At 57.0% G+C, this 22148-nt stretch overlaps 1 protein-coding gene across 3 annotated transcripts in view; it reads left to right on the top strand.

Annotated features, from left to right (window-relative positions):
* TBC1D22A (TBC1 domain family member 22A) overlaps nucleotides 1-22148 on the top strand; it is a 318317-nt gene that overhangs the window by 28370 nt on the left and 267799 nt on the right. The window contains exons 2-4 of one of the 3 annotated variants that reach the window (XM_065887135.1): nucleotides 235-291; nucleotides 1318-1658; nucleotides 5907-6083. In XM_065887135.1, the coding sequence (XP_065743207.1) occupies nucleotides 235-291; nucleotides 1318-1658; nucleotides 5907-6083 (575 nt within the window). The remainder of the gene's footprint in view (nucleotides 1-234; nucleotides 292-1317; nucleotides 1659-5906; nucleotides 6084-22148) is intronic. The other 2 variants (XM_065887136.1, XM_065887138.1) reach the window with 2 other exon arrangements.

The raw sequence follows: 22148 nt of genomic DNA, 5'->3' as shown, positions 1-22148 counted from the left end.
CTGTGGGTCCCTCAGTGAGGCCCGTTCGCAGGGAGGGTGAATGCCCTGCTTGTGTGCGGGTCGTGGGCTTGCACGGCGCTATTCATTCTTTCCAGACACGCCCTCGGGACCCTGCGGTGGCCAGAGTTGCTCCCTCGGGCGTGGGTTTGAGGAGCTGGCCTTCTTCCTGAGTCAGTGGGGGGCTCCTGGGAAAGCTGAGGAGAAGCTAATTTGTTTTCCTTTCTTTCTGAATAGCATCCAGCATGTGTATGGCGCCCAGCACCCCCCATTTGATCCACTGTTACATGGCACGTAAGTGACGCCTCAGATCTCGCAAGGCTGTTCTCATCTCAGGCCAGGTTTTGGGGGGCTGTGGCGACCCCCCCAGCTCCTTGGAATTCCTGAGGGGGAGGAAAGTGGCCTTTCACTCAGCCAGCACATATCAAGCAGTTGCTTTGTGTGAGGCGCTGCTGGCCTTGCATAGCCCATCCTCGGAGGAGGGCAGACGTGGAAGCCATGGCCCAAGGTGGGCAGCCTGTGCGGGGTCTCGGGCTGCCCGTGGGCCAGGGCGGGGCTGGCAAGTCTCTGTGAGCTTAGATCGGGAGACGGCTTCTTAGAACACACCAAAAGCAACCACAGCAAAAGGATAAATTGGACGTCATAAAAATTAAAACCTTTTGTGCTTCAAAGGACACACCATCAAAAAAGTAGAAAACCTTCAAGAGAAATCTTTTGCAAACCACGTAGCTGATAAGGGGTAATTGACTGTCCCTGCTCTCTGCCCACTGCCTTCAGCTTGCTTGCCTGTGTCTGGGCTCCTCCGGCAGGGGCGGGTGTGGGGCAGGGGTGGCCCTGGAGGACCACACATGTCGGATGAGCTCCCGACACTCGGTGGGGCCAGTGTTGTGTGTCATCATGCTGTGGGCATCCTTGCAGTTGTCCCGTGTCCAGATCCACCTGCCAAGGGCCTGTGTCCCGTGAACAGTCTCTCCTGACCCACACCGCCAGCTGCTGCCGTGGGAGGTCTGCGAAGGTGTCGGGCTGAGAGTGTTTGTGGGGCAGGGCTGGGCACTATCGCTGGGCAGTGCTGTGTGTCCTTGTGCGTTGGTCTGTGGGGCGAACGCTCAGCGTGACTCTCCCAGAAGACCTCTCCTCCTTCCCTGTCACTGCATCCTGTGAGCTTTGTCTCATTCTGGATGTCTCTGCATCGTGTTTGCTTTTTCACTTCACTCTCGGCTCGCTTGTGTACCTTTTCACCTGGGCTCTCCTCTCTGACCGGTCTTGGGTGACCACGCTCAGCCCCCCGAGGCGCAAGTAAAAGCTGCCTTTGCTTTGCAGCTTGCTCAGGGCCACACCCAAGGTGCCGACCACGCCGGTGAAGGCCAAGCGAGGCAGCACCTTCCAGGAGTTTGAGCGCAACACCAGCGACGCCTGGGATGCCGGCGAGGATGATGACGAGCTCCTGGCCATGGCGGCCGAGAGCCTGAACACCGCGGTCGTCATGGAGACGGCCAACCGGGTCCTGCGCAACCACAGCCAGCAGCAGGGGTGCCACAAGCCGCCGGGGGCTCTGGAGCCCGAGCAGAAGCTAAAGCCTTCGGTGGAGCCTCCTTTGGTCCCGAGTGGTGACCTCCGGCTGGTGAAGTCTGTCAGCGAGAGCCACACGTCCTGTCCCGCAGGTGGGAGGGGAGGGCTGCAGAGATGGGGCCCATCTCCAGAAAGCGGGGCTGGAGGCTGCTCCCTGGGGTGGGGAGGGCCCCATCCTCCCATACAGCAAGGATCCCCGCCCTGGGGCTCCTAGACCCGAGCGGCAGCGGGCCTTCTGGGCAGCCGAGGCAGCGCACTTTCTCTGGTCCTCCTGGCTGAGTGCGTCTCCCCTGCAGATGGAGTGGCCGGCTGGGAGCTTTCGTGGGCTGCTTGGGGGACCCCGCCCTTGTCAGGATGCCCTGGCTGCTCCCGGGGGTGTTTCCAGGCCAGGGGCCGGGCCAGCTGCACGTTCCGGGGCTGGACCTCCCTCGGCCGCTTCTGGTGATTCCCTGCAGGACGCAGAGGCGTGGGCTCAGGGTCTGTAGGGGTGGGTCTCTGCTCCGCCCCGAAACTCCGCCAGGGTAAGCTCACGTATGCATCTCGTATCCACGTGCCTGGCACCGCCTTCCTCGCTTCTGCTCGTTTTGTGTTGGAGGGGCTGAGATAGAAAACAGCGCAGTTGTTAAATGAGCATCTCCGATGGGTGAGACACTGTCCTGTGGGCTCGGGCTGCCCCAGGGGACAAGCTGAATGGAAGTCCTTGCCCCGTGGAGTGTCCATTCTGGCGAGGGGGACAGACAGCAGCCTACACACGCTGTGTGAGGAGGCACGAGGGCTCGAAGGTGGCAGGTGCCGGGGGTCAGAACGGAGGTGGGAAGCGGTCCCCAGAGCAGGGTGGGGTCTGGGCTGTGGTCCTAAACCGGGCAGTCAGGGCACCCTCCCAGGGGAGGCAGCAGTGTTAAGGAGGTGAGGGGGTGGTTGTGGGGGTCTGGGGGCAGGGGGGCCAGCAGTGCAGCTGCACACCCTCTAACCCCGCTCCCCAGGGTCTCCTGGGGGTTAGGGTGCTCGCCCCGTGCTTACAGATAAGAAAGTGAGATCATCACCGCAGCCTAAGGTTACCTGCTGGTAGTTGCAGAATTAGGTTTCATACTTAGGTCTAGTTTTCAAAAACGCTTTCCAGAAATTAACTTCTAAAATGTTACAGTCTTCTTAGGTGTGAGTTATTTCATTTGATCCGTTTTTGTATTGGAACGTGAACCATTTTTCTTTAAAATAGGGTGAACTTTGAAGTATTAGAGCTTAAATATGGAAGGACATCCAGTTAGGGCTTTTACAGGTTGATGGAACGTTCCTGTGACTCGTGACGGGCACTCTGAGCACCTCCTGTGTGCCCGAGCCGGGCAGGCGTCCCCGGGCACCGAGTTCCTCCTGCTGTGGGCGCTGCAGCTGATGCTGCGACCCTGCGAGCCGCAGAGGCGGGACCACGTCCAGGTCCTCTTTGTTCTTCCTGGGTGTCCTGGGCAGTTACGGAGATGCTGGTGATGTAACCCGAGCTGTCCTCAGGGCCTGCTGCCCATGGGGCGTGGCAGCCACGCCCGTCCCTGCACAGGGATGCGCTGCCCGGGGCCGGGGCCTCTGCCTCGGGTGAGAGACCTCTGAGGTCCATTTGACTTTACTGCTCCTGTGAGCAGCGCTTTGGAATTCTGAATGTCCTGGAACGTTCCACCGCGGGGCATGGTGCAGTTAGAGTGTGGCTGTGTCTCTGCCAGCGTTTGTGCCACTGCCCGTCCCAATCGTGAGCCCCCATGGGGAGCAGATGTCACCCTGTGCGGTGTCCGCAGGGCCTCCCTGCTGCCGTCGGCTTTGCCCTTCAGCCCTGGGGAGATGGCGGCCTCAAAGCTCAGTGGTGGTGGAGTGTGGGCTCGTAGGCTGGCTTCCCTGGGCCTTCACTTCACCTTCTGGCTGTCTATTTCTTAATGAATGTCTGAGACATCTGTTGCCTTTGTACCTGAAGTCAGAGGCACTTTGCTTGATTTCGGGTACCACTGGGTTAATGGCAAAGCGTGTCATTGGCTGGGAAGGGCTCAGCGGGCATCGGCCAGGCGAGGGCTGTCCCTATAGCTGACCGTGACCCAGCCGCGAGCGGGTCTCGTATGGACACCAATGGGTGGCGGTTAAATCACACTCTCGGGGGCCCCGGAGGTGGGACGTTGACGTGTTTTCCACTCACGGTGACAGGAGGCCTGGTTGTGGACCTTACTGTTTCCTTGGGGGCCATTGCTGTTGCTTTACCTTCCAGATCCCACCAGCCCCACCTTCGAATGGGGCTCAGGGGCAAGTGGGGCCAATAGGGTCTGAATAAAGTCACACGGAGCATCTCTGCGATCGCAGATAGATAAAAGCGAGCACGTTTGCTCCGCGCTGCCGCGGGCCCCGCCCCTGCTGCGGCGCCTCCTGCAGACTCACGAGGACCGCTGGGAAGAGCAGGTCCCCAGGAGGGTGGGGAGCTCTGAGTCCCGCCACCTCTGCCTTCCCCTCACCACTCCAGCCTGTCCTCGCAGAGCCCCGAAGCGGGAGGTGCTCTCAGCACTGCGCCACGTTTGCAGGCTTTTCTGGAAGTGTAACTGGGCCAGACTCTGCCCGGAGGCCTGGGCCATCTTGCTCCTCGGTGCCCTGCGGGCCCCCTTGGGAGCCTTGCCCGTGTGTTTGCTGTAAAGCATGGCAGCTCCCTTCTGACAGCTGCTGCCGGAGGCCAGCGTTGGCATGTTCGCTCCACGTCGTTTGCTCCTTGCCCCATTTCCCGGAGCTTAGTTTTTACTCTACGTTTTTTTTTTTTTTTTTTAAATTAATTAATTAATTAATTATTGCTGTGTTGGGTCTTCGTTTCTGTGCGAGAGCTTTCTCTAGTTGTGGCAAGCGGGGGCCACTCTTCATCGCGGTGCGCGGGCCTCTCACTATCGCGGCCTCTGTTGTTGCGGAGCACAGGCTCCAGACGCGCAGGCTCAGTAGTTGTGGCTCACGGGCCTAGTTGCTCCGCGGCCTGTGGGATCCTCCCAGACCAGGGCTCGAACCCGTGTCCCCTGCGTTAGCAGGCAGATTCTCAACCACTGCGCCACCAGGGAAGCCCCGTTTTTTTAAGTAAATTAATTTTTGGCTGCGTTGGGTCTTCGTTGCTGCACGTGGGCTTTCTCTAGCTGCGGCGAACGGGGGCTACTCTTCGTTGCGGTGCGCGGGCTTCTCATTGTGGTGTCTTCTCTTGTTGTGGAGCACGGGCTCTAGGTGCTTGGGCTTCAGCAGTTGTAGCACATAGGCTCAGTAGTTGTGGCTCGCAGGCTCAGTAGTTGTGGCACAGGGGCTTAGTTGCTCTGCGGCATGTGGGACCTTCCCGGACCAGGGCTTGAACCCGCGTCCCCTGCATTGGCAGGTGGATTCCTAACCACTGCGCCACCAGGGAAGCCTGGCAGGCGGATTCCTAACCACTGCGCCACCAGGGAAGCCTGGCAGGCGGATTCCTAACCACTGCGCCACCAGGGAAGCCTAGCAGGCAGATTCCTAACCACTGCACCACCAGGGAAGCCCCGCACTTTAAATCTCAGCTTTGGAGGATGCGATTGCTCAGTGCGGTTTGGGCCCGGGGGCCTTTCAGGGCCTCTTGCTTGTGGGTCCCGTGCTGGTCCCTGGAGGCTCTTTGTCAAGTGACCCGAGGGCCCTCTGCTCTTTCCTTTGCCTGTCCCCAGTCCCGGGTGCTGGGTGCCGCACAGTGTCACTTCAGGCCCTCCTGTGGGTCCTTGTGGGCAGCCCTTCAGTGTGTGTCAGGTCAGTGGTGCCTGGGTGAGGGCTGGGCAAGCTTGCACTCTGGTGGCCCCTCGTCTCCACCTGCAGTGGCGGATCTGCTTTCTCTGGGTGACGGTCCTTGCCTGACCTCCCTCCTGGGGCTCGGGGAGACCTGGGACGTTCAGACAGTCCTCAGCACCTTCATGGGCTTCATGCTCCCTTCACGTGTGCCTTGGTGGCTTCCCTCCATGCCAGGCCCGGGTGGCCCGTGCAGGCATCCTCCCCCCTGCCCTACACCAGCAGATCCTCGGGGTGCGTCACCCAGGCAGGCCCAGACCGTTGGCAGCCCTGACAGACCTGGTCTCCGGTTGTGTGGTTGTCAGTGTCTTGCTTTTCGTGGGGTGCGTCTGTTTCACTGTGGAACACCCCTCCACCAGGAGGGCCGGCACGCTCCATGGGTGTGAGCTAGGTTCATTTTATCCCTCAAGAAACCAGGTCCTTGCTGCTCGGTGATGGCGGATCCACAGAGGGAGAGCAGCGAGGCATGTGTGAGGCCTCCTTAGTGGTGGGCGTGGGTGTGGATGTGTCCGGAGCCTCACCTCTGTTCTCTCCCCCTCCCTCTGCAGGAAGCGCCAGTGATGCCGTCCCTCTGCAGAGATCCCAGTCTCTGCCGCACTCGGCGACCGTGGCACTGGGTGGGGCGCCCGAGCCCAGTACCCTCAGCAGCTCAGCCTTAAGTGAAAGAGAGGCCTCCCGGCTGGACAAGTTCAAACAGCTCCTCGCCGGCCCCAACACAGACCTTGGTGAGTCCCCTGTGGGCGAGGCCACGCCGGCTGTGCCTCGTTTCTAAAGGGGGTGCAGCTCTGAAGGCCAGTCTGCTGCCATTTAACACACTTGCTCCCCGTGTAATTCACCTGGTGAGAGGTTGGTCTGTTGTGTTTCATGTCAGTGGGTCACTAAGACGAGAGCCGTTTGTCCTGAAAGTTTACTGTCGACGTGTTTATTAATGTGCTTCCTCTGCAGTTCGATCAGCATTTTCTGATCTGTTTCTGCCCAGTTGCACTCTTCTGGCTTCTTAGCACTGCCTTGGGGAGCTCTGCAGGGCAGGCCGGGTGGACGTCCTTGTCCTTCATAGCGGTCGTGGGGCCGGCGATCCGGGCCGGTGGCGGACGTCCTGACCGTGGCTGACTTTGCACCTTCCTGCAGGGGCCCAGTGGGTCTGCGTAGAGTGTGGGCACTGCAGGGGCAGGGGGCAAGACAGATCTTGGGTGGAGGGGCCAGCAGGGGACAGGACAGTCACAGGCATGGTTCTCGTGGGTCGTGATACCCGCTTGGACGCTCTGCAGCCAGGCTGAGGCGTGCTTGCTTTCAAGTTCTGCTGGAATTCCACTCAGATCTGTGTTCTTCTATTTATGGATCTCATCCCTGTTGAGTGCCGCTCTGCACTGGGCGTTCTGCCCGATGCTGGAGCTTTCGGGAGGGTGGAGGTGGCTGTAGTCCCTCACGGTTGCGCTCCGCGGGCTGGGCGCCGCGGCGGGCAGTGCCCCGCGTGGCCAGCAGGTGGCGCGTGAGGCCCGCGGAGGGAGGCGGCCGCGGCCCAGGACGAGCCTGCGGAAGCCGAAGCCGCGGGCCTGGTTCGTGAGGCCGGAGGAGGGCGGCCTTGGAAAGATCCTGAAGCTCGGAAGGTGCTGCTCCAGCCCGGGTGCCGTTCTCACCGTGGGTGTTTTCTTCTTAGTTTTGTTCAGTTTTTGCCTGCAGAGTCGCATGGCACAGAGATTTGGGCCGGCTGTTTTTGGTAGGTGCAGAGGGAAGATGAGCCCTTTCCCTTCCCCAGCTCGCCTCTCCCCCTTTGCCCGGTTCCAGGTGTCATCTTCCAGAGATGGTCCGCGCACATGTTGTGTTAAACTTTTGATTTCGATGTGATTTCAAATTTACAGAAAAGTTGCAAGAACAGCACGAGCGCCCCCGTACGCTCCTTGCCCAGATTCACCGGTTGTTTACGTTTTGCCCCATTGCATTCTGTGTGTGTGTGCGCTTACGTGCAGACATGCTGTTCCTGAACCGTTTGAGCCATCTGCCCCACGAGACTTCATTATTTCCTAAGAACAAAGACACCCTCTCGATGTTGTCATGATATCGCTGTCAAAATCAGGAAATTAAACATCCGTGCGGCACTGCTCTCTAACGCACGGCCCACGTTCACTTCTTGACGCTTGTCCCAGTAGCACCCGTGATACCTTTCTTCCTCGTCCAGAACCCACTGCAGGATCACGCATGGCGTTCGGTTGCCACGTCTCTCGTCTTGTTAGCTAGAGTGATGCTCCGGCCTCGCCTTGTGGTCTTGGAAGAGCGTAGGCCCTTCGGAGTGTCTTGTTTCACATTCCCCTGGTGAGAATTGGGCCGGCTGTTTTTGGTAGGAACAGCACTTAATTGATTTGCCTTCTCGGTTGATGTAGCAGCAGGAGGCCAGGGTGCTGGTTTGTCCTGAGGTCGATGAAGCCAGCTCTGATCCCTGCTTCAGGGGGTGTCTGCCAGTTCTTCCCCCCGAAAGTTACTCTTGTTCCTTTGGTGATTCAGAGGTGATTTGTAGAGAGGTACTTGGGTCTGCGTGTCGTTACATACATTTTTTTCTTTCCTCTCCATACGAATGTAACGCTGTTCTGCTCACCTTTGAAATTTAACCATGTATTTCCCGATAGTGCTAGGGAGAGGCTGTGGCCCCTGTGCGGGGTCGACAGTGAGCCCGTCTGTCTGCGGCCGCCACGCCGGTTATTCGCTGCCCCTCCCGAGGGGCCCTTACTTGCTCTCATTACAGACGTAAGAGCTGTTCTTCTGACAGAAGAAGAACACCTGTTCCTCACCCTGACCTGACATTCCTGGAGCATCCCTGGCCGTGGGGAGCTCGGGGAGGGAGAGCTTGGGGGCCTTGGTGCGTGGAAGTCTCGTGCTTCGAGCCCGATGGAAGGGGACCGTGCGTGAGGAGCGGAGTGCTGTGCGTGGGCAGCGAGGGTGGGGCTCCCGGGGCAGCTGCCTGCGTGGCTTCCTCTGCACGGGCCCTGGAGCGAGCCTCGTAGCCTCCAGGCCTCAGCCTGCACGGTCACCTGCAGGGACAGCGGTGGCAGCACAGGTGTCACCCGCTTTACACCACCTTGCTTTCACGGAAGGCCTCCTCAGTACCTGTTTTCCCTAACTGAAGGAAACCGGAGAGGGCTTTTGCTTTCATGAAAAAAAGTGAAAAGCAAAACTTGCGTCTTCACTTTACGCCATTTCAGCTTATGTCAGATTTCATAGAAACACTCGACTTTCGGATAGTAGGGGAAACCTGTACAGATTTTGCTGATAATATTGATACATATGAAGTTTTTGGGAGAGTGGCCAGCACTCAATAAGCACTCAGAAAAAGTTAGTTCTTTTACTTCTTCTGATTATTTTCATTTGCACTGGCCTGTTTATTCTCTACTTGATTTTTATAACATTGACATATGTGGCCACTTCATAGATATTTTCTTGGTTACATTCAGCAGCCTCTAATGGTAGATGGCAAGGAGATAGCTCGTGAAAACAAGATTGCCTGATGGGAACTGCAGTTCTGGGTCAGGTTCTGAGCCCCCAGTTAGAATCTTCTAGGGGACTTTGTCACTGGAGTAACTTTTGAAAATAAAATCGAACTTAAAAGTAAAGCTTTCAAGGCTTGTGGGAGAGTGAGTACATATGGATAGATTGAGAGGTTAAAAGAAAATCAGATTCTTTTGTTCGGTTGTGGGATTATGGTTTTTTTTTCTTTCTTTAGAATTCTGTGTGAGTATCAACTCTAACACCAAAAAGCGAAAACCAAAGCTTTCAAAGTGAATGACTGGATTTGTATTTAGTGGCAAGAGAAAACGCAGCCGGCAAATTGCCTGTTTTTATAAGGCAGTTAAGATAGCTTCGGAAGACAGTGGGATGTATTATCCTCACATTGCGTAAAAGATGTAAGCGGCAAATATTCGCTAATGTTGGAGAAGAAAACCGCTGACGTGAGCAGCGCCCGCCCGCAGAAGAGTTCTACCTGCAGAATGTCGCTCCGCCCGTCAGAGCGCTGTTCTTCTTTGCTCAGCTTGCGCTCCCTTACAGGGGTGAGAGTAGCAAATAGAACTTAACAGCTCACTCTGCTCTTAGCATTGACTCAGTATTTACTTGTGCAAAGGCTGCCTGCTTTGAAGCCCAAGAAAATGACACTTGGAGGCTTTCGTTGCGACCACGTGCGTCTGAACCGGCATGTGAGTTGGCCATCGGCTAAACATGAGCAGCCCAAGGCCTGCCGAGTGACCGCCTGGTGGCAGCCGGGCTCTGAGGTCGTCCGTGTGTGACACGCAGCCCTGGTGCCGGACATGCAGACACGAGCACAGAGGGAGTGAGGCCAGGTGCAAGGTCACGGTCCAGTTACCCCGTGAGCACCCAGGCTGGGCTTTAAGACGGAGAATGTGCCGGGAGACGGCTATGGGGAGGAGAGGGTTTTTTTCGGGGGCGGGGGAGGGTGATATGGAGTTGTTCGCTCAGGAAGCAAGGGTTTGAGTTCGGTGCCCCTTCAGGGCCCGGGGCTGGAGGACAGCCCTGCCTGCAAGGGGCCCTGATGGCAGGAAGGGGAGGCAGTGCAGCCTGGGAGCCAGTGTGACAGGTGACTCAGCCTCCTGTCTCATCAGCCATCACGGGGGAGTTGGGACTCCCCTGCAGGGTCCTTGTGACGTCGGAGGTGGTTGACGTCAGGTGCCCACATAGTTCTTCATTCGGCCAGTGTTCGTAGAGCACCTGCTGTTGCTGTAGGTGCTGGGGGTGTACCGGGAACAGACCCCAGGCTCCCTGCGCTCAGGAGCTGACGTTGAGTGTCGGGGACAGACAGACAGACAGATGCACGCAGTCAGCACTCCAGGAACCGGCCGAAGGTAGTAGGCGCAGTGGAGAGAAAAACAGAGGTGTGGGGTAAAGGCTGGAGCTTCCCAGGGAGGGGCCAGGGTGCAGAGGTCTTGCCCTGGGATGGGGCTTCGGGGATGGACAGGGCCTGGTAGGGGAGGGGAGGGGAGGGGAGGGGAGGAAGGAGGCCGGCAGGGCAGCGAGTGGCAGGTGTGGAGGGCTGAGAAGGCCAGGAGGAGGCCCCCAGCTTTCTCTCTGTGCAAAGCCTCTGGCAGGGCTGGAACCAGGGGAGCGGAACAAGGCCACGCAGCAGTGGGGAGGTGCAGGGATGTGGGGACGGGGAGGAAATTGCGGGGTCGACTGGGAGAGGGGAAGCTGGTGGCCCAGGGAGAAGGGGCCACCAGGACTGTGTCAGCTGGAGCCCAGGGGCTGCGGGCGTAGGGGGACAGCTGATGGACACAAAACCGGGGCACGCCCAAGAAGGGTGTTTTTTCACCAGGTAGCAGAATCAGGTACTGGTGAAACAGAGCCAGGCGAGGCAGTGTATCCAAATAACTGCACACTTGCTGCGTTTCGGGTCCTCGCTCTGTGCGGGGCACTGTGCTTCCTGTGTGTTGGCATGCGTGTGTGCACCGCCCCCCAACCCAGACACACCCGGAGCCTGCCCCCGGTAGCAGCCGGCTCCTGATCGCAGCTGGGGAGGTTGAGCCCTGGTGCAGGGGCGACCCTGCGGCCCCGCGGCGAGGGCAGGGCCGATGCCGGCCGGGTCCTCGTTCCTCTGCTGAGGGCCTTGCTGGAGGACCGGGAGCGGATGGCGGGCGGCGTGGCCTGGCTGTGCTGGCAGGGCTGCCGGCACCCCTGTTCCCGAAGGTCCGGGCGGTGGCCCGCCGGTGCCCAGCGTCAGCCGTGGGACCAGGCGCAGCCCCACAGCCTCGCCGCTGTGTCCCAGCCAGGGACAGTGGAGGCTGCGCGTGTGTGTGCCCGTGCGGGCTTGTCCTGCTGCCTTGTGAAAGGGGAGGGTGGTCCCAGAGGGGCAACAGGATGTGGGAGGGACAAGGTGGCAGCTCCGCTGACGGCCACCCCGGGGGCCCCTGGCAGCTGCCCAAGCGCAGAGACTCCAGGGGAGAGGAGTCGAGGTCTCGTCGCGTGCAGTCGCGCCCGCCGCAGTGCGCTCTGGACCCGCTGGCTGAGCCGCGTGCTCGCGTCCCGATTCTCAGCGGAGGTGTGGGCAGCGCTTGGTTCTTTGCCCTGCTGGTGCCAGTTCAGCTGGACACGCTTCCTCAGATCCCCCCGGGCCCTGCCGCCAGCCGAGCTTCTGAAAGGTAATTGGAGTGTAAGAGGCGGGGATCCAGGGAGCCCGGCGGGGAGCCCCTGCAGCCCGGTTTTATCTCAGCTGTGAGGTTTGGGGAGAAAGTACTTTTTAGTGAAACAAACAGAGAAGGTTTGAAAGAGGGTTGATGAATTCACCCCGCTGCCCGAGCCCTGCAGTCCCCGCCTGCAGCTCAGGACAGAGCCCTGGTGCACGTAGTAGGCGCACATGCAGCAGCGGGAGGGGCGAGCGCGTCGCAGGCTGAGCCGAGGCAGCATTCGGCCGGTGCCTTTTCCTTGGTCACTGCGTCTCGTGGCCCTGGCTGCGGGTTGGCTGAGCCTCTCCTGTCAGGGAAGCACCGCCGAGGCCGATTCTGACTGAGCAGAGTGCGTGCGGGCTCCAGTCGGGGTGGGGGGAGTCTCTGTGAGGGGACAGGGAGGCCAGAGCCCACGGGTCCAGGCTCTTCTCCCCCACCTTTCTTTCCCGCTTCTCCTGGATTGCCCCCCAGCTTTGGTTCTCCCGTGTAGCATCTTCTCTGACATCAGGAGGAACACTGGCAAAGCAGCTTTCGTTAAGAATGTACACAAGGAGTTCATTTTTGAAAAAGTTCATCTGCCTTGAAAGGCAGATTCTAGGTTGGACGTGTCGCCTTAGTTGACTTCCCAAGGCCCTCACTCCTCCCCCCTGAACCTGTCACCGTTCGTGCCCCCATCTCTGCACAGCGGTGCCCCCTCTGGTGACCCGGGCCCAGCCCCCCGCCGTCTTCTCCTCCCTCCTCCCCACTCCCACCTCTGGGCTGTCACCAGGTCTCCTGCGCTCAGCACCTCCAGCCCACCGCCTGGTCCCTGCCACCGCCTCTCGCCTGATGGTGACAGCCCACCCCCGCTGGCCCCTGCGCACCTATGTCCGGCGTCGTGCTCGGCACAGCCGTCAGCAGTCCTTCGGAAATGAGATCCGGATCAGGTACCGTCAGAGCCGTCTGGCGGCTCCATCTCACTCAGAGAGTCAGCCGTCGGCCTGGTGACGCCCGAGAGGCCCGGCCTCCCACGACCCGCCTGTCCCCCTCCCATCGTCCCCTCACTCTGTTCTGCGGTCGCCGGGATGCAGCGGCACGTCCATGCTTGGGCCTGTGCTCTGCCATCCCCCTGCCTCGGCTTCCTGCGTGACTCACTTCCTCCAGGCCTCTGCTCGAACAGACCCTCATCGTCAGGATCTCCCGCATCACGCCCCCACCCCCGAACGACTCCATGCCTTCACTCCCTCTCATCCTGCCGTGTTTTCCTCGGATCACCCGACCGAGGGTCCCTCTGCCCCCGACCCCCGGAGGGAGGCCTCGGTCTCTTTCTAGGGGTTGGTGGTGCCAGGCGTGCGAGCTCAGGGCGGGCACGGGTCGCCGAGCACCAGTGAGACGTCTCCCCCCTTACTTGGGTGGGTGCCGTCCTCCCAGTCTGGCTTTATTTTCTTTCTGTGAAAATAATCACTAGGTAAGTAATTATTCCTGACGTCCAAATGCAGCTCAACTGCGGCAGCATCCTCCCTGCAGCCAGGACCGTCGCACACGTGCGGACCCCGTGCTGTGCCGTCCCCGTGTCACTGACGCCCTGCTTCCCCCCAGAGCCTCTGCCCGGCCCACGGGTGGCTGATCGCCCGAGTCTCGCCACGGAGGAGGGGACTCCGCACGGCTCCTCCCTCCGTGTCGCTCTCGCTGTAGGGTTTCCGCGATGATAGGTCACGCAATGTTATTGAAAGTGAGAGACGTGGAAAAAATAATAAAACCCACAAAGCGCAGTTGCCACTGTGTACGCTGGCTACATTTATGGCTGTGTCTTCTCCTCTCCTCTCATTACCTGTAATCGGTTCTCGCCAGCCCTTTAGAGGCCCGCAGAAGGGGCTCCCCGAGCTTGCTTTGTCTTCTGGGCTCGGGACGGGAGTGTGAGAGCTGCAGAAGACGCGCCAGTCCTGGCTTCATGGCGTTGCCACTGCAGTATCCTCACCGTTTGGGTGGCATTCGCGCTACTAGGTGTGGCACTTGAGCTACGTGTGGTTATCACTCGGCTTAGAATAAACCAGAGTGGATAGGATTTGGTGGAAGGTAAGCATTTCATTTAATATCTCTGGTAGACCAGCTCTTCAGTTTAATTAGGAAAACTTTCAGGGGTCTTTCAGGTAACTTTCTCACGGACGATGATTTCCTGCGTATAATCTTAAAAGCAAATGTTAAAAAGAAATGTTTGTACGTCTACTGTACAGTTTTAAAGGAGCAGTTTGAGAAACCAATCCATTACACGTTTGTCCTTTTTTCTCTAATGATTTCCTTTGTAGATCAGGACATGAAGTAACCAGTTGAATGCTCATGAGACCGTGGTGTCTGTTTTTTTGTCTGAGGGATGAGAGCGGAAAAGTGGGCAGAGTGTGTGGGAGTCTGCTCCCTGCCCTGCAGCCCTTTGTGCTTGTGACTCAGCTCTCAGGGTTGTGTCCATCTCACCACTGGACTGTGAGTTCCTCGTGGGCCGTGCTGTGAGCCCCTGGTCTTCGTGTCCAGTGATGGGGACCAGGACACGGCACTTGCTCAGGAAGTGCTGCTGGGGTCCATTGGCCTGCTGTCTCCTGCCCCACGGCCCCGCAGTGCTCTTGGCCTCTGTGGTTCACCAGCTGAGGAGGGGGATTGGTTAGGATTCGTTTTGGCTGAAGGTATCAGAAAACCAGACTCAGGGGCCTTTCGACAAATAGGGGTTTATTTTTCTCAGCAGGGTGTCTGGAGGTAGGGAGCTGTGGGCATTGATTTCATCAGGGATCTAAGCTCGTGGTCACAAGGTGGCAGTCATTGTCCTGTGTCAAAGCAAAGGGCAGTCACCATGGCATCTGTAGTCTTATCAGAAAAGCAGTTTGACCAGAGCTGGGTCACGTGCCCTCTGCCCGGCTCCCCCCCCACGAGCTGCAAGGGGTGCTGAGAAGGATCTCGTGGGCCCGGCCGTTGGCACTTTGGAATTGGGGTTCCAGTTACAGGGAAGAGGGAGGGGATGGATGTTGGGTGGACAGCCAGCTGTGTTTGCCACTCAGATACGCACGTGTAAATCTGTCACCCCACCAGGTTTCTGGTTCCTTGAGGTAGGGACTGTCTTTCTTGTATTGTAGCACTTAACCCATGGCTGGTGTCTAGCACTGTCCCGACCACACAGTGGAGACCCAGAAACTGAACTGTGTTGGACTGTGTGCACAGTCTTGGGTGTGGAGGGAGCGAGTGGATGAACTTTGAATTTTCATAGTCAAACACACAGTATTTAGAATGAGCCCTCCTGTGTCCTGGTTTTGCCCCCAAATGTAGCTCAGATTCCAAAGGACCACAAACCAACACATAGCCAGGCGTCTGGTCCTGGAAACTGCAAAGAAAATAATACTTTTAAATTAATGAATTAATTAATCAATGCACAGATCCTATCTTGTGCATTCTGGAAATGCACATCCTGTAAAGTTGCCAGATGAAGCTAGAAAGAAGAGGGTTTTCTGAAGAAGGGAAGTTGGAAGAGATGGTGAGCAATTGGAATTCCCTGTAGGTGTGGAAGGATGCGGGCAACACAGCAGCAGGATTTTGACTTCTTTAGAATCAAATCAAGGGCTCTGGGACGGTGGTAGTGGTGACCTTGGTGGTAGTGATGGTGATGGTGATGGTAATGGTGGTGGTGGTGGTGATGGTGGTGGTGTTGGTGGTGATGGTGGTGGTGGTGATGGTGGTGGTGATGTTGGTGATGGTGGTGTAGTGGTGGTGATGGTGGTGGTGGTGGTGATGGTGGTGGTGGTGATGATGGTGGTGATGTTGATGGTGATGTTGGTGATGGTGGTGGTGGTGGTGATGGTGGTGGTGGTGATGATGGTGGTGATGTTGATGGTGATGGTGATGGTGGTGGTGATGGTGGTGGTGATGATGGTGGTGATGTTGATGGTGATGTTGATGGTGATGGTGATGGTGGTGGTGGTGGTGATGGTGATGACGATGGTGGTGATGATGGTGATGATGATGGTGGTGATGATGGTGATGATGATGGTGGTGATGATGGTGATGGTGGTGATGATGGTGATGATGATGGTGGTGATGATGGTGATGGTGATGTTGGTGGTAGTGGTGATGGTGGTGATGGTGATGTTGATGGTGATGGTGGCGATGGTGGTGATGATAGTTGGTTATGGTGGTGATGTTGGTGGTGATGTTGGTGGTGATGGTGATGGTGATGGTGATGTTGGTGATGGTGGCTGGCTTTGACCGAGAGCTTCCTCTCTGTCAGGTACATGGAAGTACGTGGAATTCCTAAGAAGGAGCTCAGAGAGGCTGGGGCACAATGGCTGTCCACTTCAACTTTACCCTCCTGGGTTCCTGTCATGCGTGTTTTCCAGACAGAGGCCCTACTCACTCTGGTGCTTCTTCCTGGGGTGGTTTGCTTGCCCATCTTCCTAGGGAAATACCAGGAGCCAGAGTCAGCCGTCTCCCTTGTTTGGTTACTTTTTTTTTTTTTTTGTGGTACGTGGGCCTCTCACTGTTGCGGCCTCTCCCGTTGCCGAGCACAGGCTCCGGATGTGCAGGCTCAGCGGCCATGGCTCACGGGCCCAGCCGCTCCGCGGCATGTGGGATCCTCCCGGACCGGGGCACAAACCCGCGTCCCCTGCATCGGCAGGCGGACTCTCAACCACTGCGCCACCAGGGAAGCCCTGGTTACTTTCTTGTGCCATCTGTCTGGTTCGCGCTTACAGGTAGGAAGGGAAGTTGCACGTGTTAAAGATGAGAAGCAAGAAAGTGGAGAAGAAAGAGGTCGGGTGCCGTTTTGACTTTGTCGCTCCCAGGCCCTCTGTGACCCTCAGAGGGCCTGCGTTATCCCTTCCCGGGAGGGAAACACAGCAGTCACATGTGCAGGGGCGGTGGGGCAGGAGAGGCCAGACATGGGGCCCCGTGTTTGCGTGTCCCGGAGCCCCGCTCTTGAACTGCCCTGAGGATGGGGCCCCTGACGGCGGCAGGCCAGGAGGCTGTAAGCTGAGTCATGCGACAGGGGCGGGTGCGCGACACGCTCAGGGGCCGTGCGGAGGAGCGGGGGGCAGGGCTGCCTGGACAGGGCCGAGTCCTGGTCCACGCTGTGCTCCAGGGCCGGGCGGTGGTTTGCTGTTCACTTGATGGGCCCAGGGCTGCGGTCGCCTGCTCAGCTCGACACTGCTCTCATTTGAAAGCTTCACTCTGCAGACCCACGAGTCCGTGGGGTGCAGGTGCTCACGGACGCCGTCTGAAATGGCCGGTCACCTGGCTGCAGGGTGTGCCGGTGGTTGTGGACCTCTGAACCCGTGCCAAAGATCCTGCCCTGCGTGGTGCCGAGGCCCACGGGCTGCTTCGCCCTGTGCGGGTTTCTAGTTTCAGCATAGAAAGCGAGGAAGTGCATTATTGGTGTGGTAATGCTGGAACAGAATACCGTGGGCTGGGCGGCTACAGCTGACATTTATTTCTCGTGGTCCTGGAGGCTGAGAAGTTCAGGGTCAAGGCACCGACGGCAGATTCCATACCTGGTGAGGTTCATAGATGGCGCCTTCTCACTGTGCTCCAGCGGCCGAAGGGGCAAGGGCGCTCCCTGAGCCTCTTTATCAGGGCACTAATCCCGTCCAGGGGGACCCCACCTTGTGATCTAAGCACGTCCTACAGCCCCCACCTCTGAACCGTCACCCTGGGAGTCGGGATTTAACATAGGCCCTTTGGGGACACAAACAGTCTACGGCAGCTTTCCTGCTCGACGAGACGCAGCACTGTGTGGTCACCGCACAGCACCAGCCTGCGCTCCTCAGGGAGGAAGGCCTCTGTTTGTGAAGGTCTTCCTCACGGGTTTCCTCGTTGGTTCCGTGCTGCCCTAAGCAATCAGCGGAGCGGCCCCATTTGCAGATGAGGAAACTGAGACTCAGAGGAGGAGGAGGGCCTGCCTGAGGGTAAGCCCACAGGCAGCAGCAGCCCGGGGCTCCCTGCACGTCCTCTGCACTCACTATACCAGGACACGGCAGTCCAGTTTTAGAGATTTGGTGCAGGATTAGATCGCACGTGACCAAAATGAGAAAAAGGGAGAAATTCCTGATGAATAGAAGTGCAGGGTGCGGGAGAGGAGAAGTCACTTGGGATGGCCTCACAATGGGGTAGGACACAGGAAGGAAGTTAGAGAAACAAGGAAGCGCTGGGTTTTGTGTCGGGAAGTGAAGAAAATCATCTTTATCCTGAATTTGCCATGAGGAGTGAGGCGCTGCTGAGTAAGGCTTTGGTTTTGGTTTTGAGCCAGGTCTTGAGATACTAATACAAACTGAGGCTTTCTGGTGAAATCTGAGGCTGTACTCAAATTGGTCCTAAAGGGACAAAGTTCAGGCTTGCTTATTAAAGTGCTTAAAAAAATGAAATACCCTTTTTCTTAGGATAAGATAGTCTGAAAAAATTAGTTAAGGGTGTCTTTTTAAATCCATGTTTTAACCTATGTGTTGTTTTAGGTTCTACAAGTAAGAGCAACCACAATATAGAAAAGTCAGCAGCCATGACGGCCAGTCACCTTGCCCCCCATCTCTGGCCTCCTGGGGGACAGAGGAGTGTGGAAAACAAGCATGTGGGCTTTGGGGTCACATCAGGTCATGGCCACGCTTTGCCATTTACTGGCAGAGTGACCCGGGCAGTTTTTTTCCCCCAGACTTCTTTCGGCGTTAGTTTCCCCACCTGTAAAATGGGTCTAATGGTGCTTGCCTCCTCCACCTGGCTTTGGGAAGCAGTCCCGTGAGGAGTGGTCCGTGCAGTGCAGCAGGCTCGCCCTGGCACTGGTGCGGGTCTCCATCACTGCCTTTCCCAGTGGAGCCTACCCACCTCTCTCCACAGTGGCAGCGAGGATGCAGACGCCACTTGTCACCCCGATCCAGTTAATATCACCTCATGCGCCTTTCCCACCTTGCTGCAGTCTTCATAACCATCATTTTTAATGGCTATATAATGTTTTGAGAATGATCTTTACTTAAAATTGTTAGTAAAGTTGTGTATCTGTCTAAGTCAACATTTAATTTATATGCTTAGTCAAAATCTAGACATATTTAACGGTATTCAAAATACGTACTATAAACGCACTAACAGGAACGTTGTTCCTTGAGATTCTGCGGGAGGGGGAGTTGTGAGAGCACTTAAAGTTTGGGAACTGGTGATGTTCATTCGTATCTTTTGTTTACTAGTTTTTTTTTAATTGAAAAAGCTACATCATGCAATATTAAAAAATTCAATTGGTCGCTAAGGGTTTACATAATGACAAATAAATCTCCGTCCCCAGGCCAGTGGCTCCCCTTCTGTTTCTTACCTCCGTTCATAAGTGCTCTGTGTTTATTCAAGTGACTGTATGGGTGGGTGTGTATACGTCGCCCCACCAGCCCCCGTTCTCCGTAAAATACAAACGGAAGCGTATTAGTCTCATGGGCCTCTTTTCTCACTTTGTACACGTTGGGGAGCCTGAGAATAGGTGATACTTAGCATAGTCATCATGTTATTCACTAGTGCCAGCCTGGCATACAAATCATCAAGCTCTCAAGTAAAATATTCCTTTAAAAAAAATGGAGGTGAAATTCACGTAACATACAATGAACCGTTTTAACCTGCACAGATCCGTGGTAGTTGGTGCACTCACAGTGTTGTGCCCCACCCAAAACATTCTTAATGAGAACATCCTCGTGACCCCGTAAAGAAAGAAATCTGCACGCCCATGTTCACTGCGGCATTGTTTGCAGTTGCCAACACATGGAAACACCCTGGGTGTCTATCAGTGGGTGGGTGGATAAAGAAGATGTGACACACACACACACACGCGCGTGCGCAGCGGGATATTGTCCAACCATACAAAGAATGAAATATTGCCGTTTGCGATAACATGGATGCACCTTGAGGGCATTATGCTAAGTGAAGTAAGTCAGAGAAAGACAGATACCATATGATCTCACTTACTTGTGGAATCTAAAACAAAAACAAAAACAACTGAGCTCACAGATGCGGAGAACAGGTTGGTGGTTGCCAGAGGTGGGGGGGTTAGGGGCAGGTGGAATGGGCGAAGGGGGTCAAAAGGAACGAGCTTCCAGTTGTAAAGTAATACTGTACTGCATATTTGAAAGCTGCTAAGAGGGTAGATCTTAAAAGTTCTCATCACAAGAAAAACACATTTTGTAACTTTGTGGTGATGGGTGTTAATTAGACTCAGTGTGGTGGTCATTACCTTGTATACCTGAAACTACTATAATAGGCCAGTTACACCTCAATCAGAAATATTCTTGGGCTTCCCTGGTGGTGCAGTGGTTGAGAGTCCGCCTGCCGATGCAGGGGACACGGGTTCGTGCCCCGGTCCGGGAAGATCCCACATGCCGCGGAGCGGCTGGGCCCGTGAGCCGTGGCCGCTGAGCCTGCGCGTCCGGAGGCTGTGCTCCGCAACGGGAGAGGCCACAACAGTGAGAGGCCCGCGTACTGCAAAAAAAAAAAAAAAAAAAAAAAAAAAATTCTTAATGCAAAAGAATTGGCCTGATGGGAACAAAGACACAGACCTCCTAGAGAATGGACTTGAGGACACGGGGAGGGGGAAGGGTGAGCTGTGACAAAGTGAGAGAGTGGCATGGACATATATACACTACCAGACGTAAAATAGATAGCTAGTGGGAAGCAGCTGCATAGCATAGGGAGATCAGCTCGGTGCTTTGTGACCACCTAGAGGGGTGGGATAGGGAGGGTGGGAGGGAGACGCAAGAGGGAGGGGATATGGGGATATATGTATATGGATAACTGATTCACTTTGTTATAAAGTAGAGACTACCACACCATTGTAAAGCAATCATACTCCAATAAAAAAAGAAAGAATTGTCAGAAATGTAGTCATCAGGAGGTTTTTGTTTGTTTGTTTTTTGGTGTAACAACAGTTACACAATAGGGGATTTTTTATGCATATAATCAACTGAAGAGGTAGGTCTTCCCTTCACTCTTCGGGTTGCCCCTCTTCAGGTGTGCCCTGTGGTTCGACGTTATTCAATTACAGATAAAATCACCTCCCAGAAAATACGATGCATCATATCGTGTGTGTGTGTGTGTGTGTGTGTGTGTGTGCGCGCACGCACAGCAGGACCTTGGGAAGTCCCCTGGTGAGGGCTTTCCCCTTCCTGCTGCCCGAGAGCTGGTCCTACCGGGCGTGCGCTTCTGGAGCCCCGCCTGGGCCAGGTGCGGTGCCCGACTTCCTGCCCTGAGCCCGTGGGGCCGCCAGGGTCGGCCGTGGTCTTCCCATCTTACCGAGTCGCCGGTGGAAGTGGCTGCGTCAGGATGGATGGCCCATCCTGACTCTAGGCTTCGTGCTCCTGCTGCCCCAACAAGCTGCCTCTGGTGGGGACGAGGGACTTAGGTGTGGAGCAGTGTTCTGGAAGGGTTGGAAAGGCAGTGTGTTCACTTGTCGTTATGCTCTCCGGGGTCATCGCCGCGGGTGTGGGCACCACCTAAAAACTGTCCGGGTGCAGGACCAGGGAGGTGAAGCCCGCTCACGTCTCCCGACACTGTGGACACCTTGGTTATGAGCCTGTCCTTTTCTTTGGGGCTTACGTGCTTTGTCCTTACCTCCTGTCCAGGTTAATGTTACTGCTGTCACATCTGGCATTGTGAGTGTACTCAGTGCGTACTGCGGGGCGAAGTTTGTTGGAGCAGCCGGTGGTGTTGAACTTGCTCTGTGGTGCGTCCGGGCACTGGGCACGCCCGGGCCACTCACTCCCTTCCCACTCATGTCCTTGCACGCCCACCCCTGTAGCTGAGCCTCCTGGGCTGCTCGGTTGTCCCGCGGAGGGTGGGCTGACCTTAAGGAGGGGAGGCTTTACCCCCAGTTTGCCGCCAGAGCCTGGGGTTGGCTGCCGTGGTCATCTACAACCAGCCTTGGTGGCTTTTGGCTTTGGGGAGCATGGCTGTGCTAGGCTGTGGTCCAGGACACACCCTGGGCACAGGGCAGCAGGCTGCTGGGGAGGAGACATGGCGAGTGGAGCTGAGTCCTGACAGCTGCAGCGGCAGCAGCGACGACAGCACAGCGACACCACCTCTGCCGAGGCGCTGAGCACACCGCGTGGGAGCCGTGTGCTGTCCCTAGAGTCGGGCGGCCGTGACGTGGTCGCCGTCTGTGGGCCTCCCGGCCAGCAGAGCCAGCACTTGGAGGCAGCGGCGTCTGAGGGAGCTTGTCGTCCTGAGGCGGCCGCGCTGCAGGGACGAGGCTTCTTTGAAGATGCAGCGGTGGGAGAAGCCAGGGGTGCAGGCGGGGCCGGAGCTTGGCAGGTCGGGCAGCCGTGGGGCAGTGGGAGAGACGCTGTGATGGGGAATCCCCTGGCTTCCCAGTGGTTAGCGCTTTCGCTGAGTTAGGGAACCACGATCCCGCAAGCCGCGCGGCGAGTGGGGCACAGATGCTGAGATCTCGGGTTCACACCCTGCCTCTGCCGCCTGCACGCCTTCTGGTCACTTGCCGCATCGTTGGTCTCGGCCTCCTCATGGGCAAAATCAAGGAGTCGGGCTGATGGCAGCAGAGGCCCGAGAGCCTCGGATACAGTGCCTCATTCTGTGGGCAGGTGGGAGCCGCGAGGGCTTGGGGTCTGGGAGTGGAATGATCAGAGCCGCACTTTGGGCAGGTTAATCTGG

Source organism: Phocoena phocoena, chromosome 11 (genome assembly GCF_963924675.1).
Source record: "Phocoena phocoena chromosome 11, mPhoPho1.1, whole genome shotgun sequence".
In the NCBI taxonomy this organism is placed as follows: Eukaryota; Metazoa; Chordata; class Mammalia; order Artiodactyla; family Phocoenidae; genus Phocoena; species Phocoena phocoena.
Note: the sequence above shows the minus strand (reverse complement) of the source record. Positions and strands in the feature narration are given on the sequence as shown.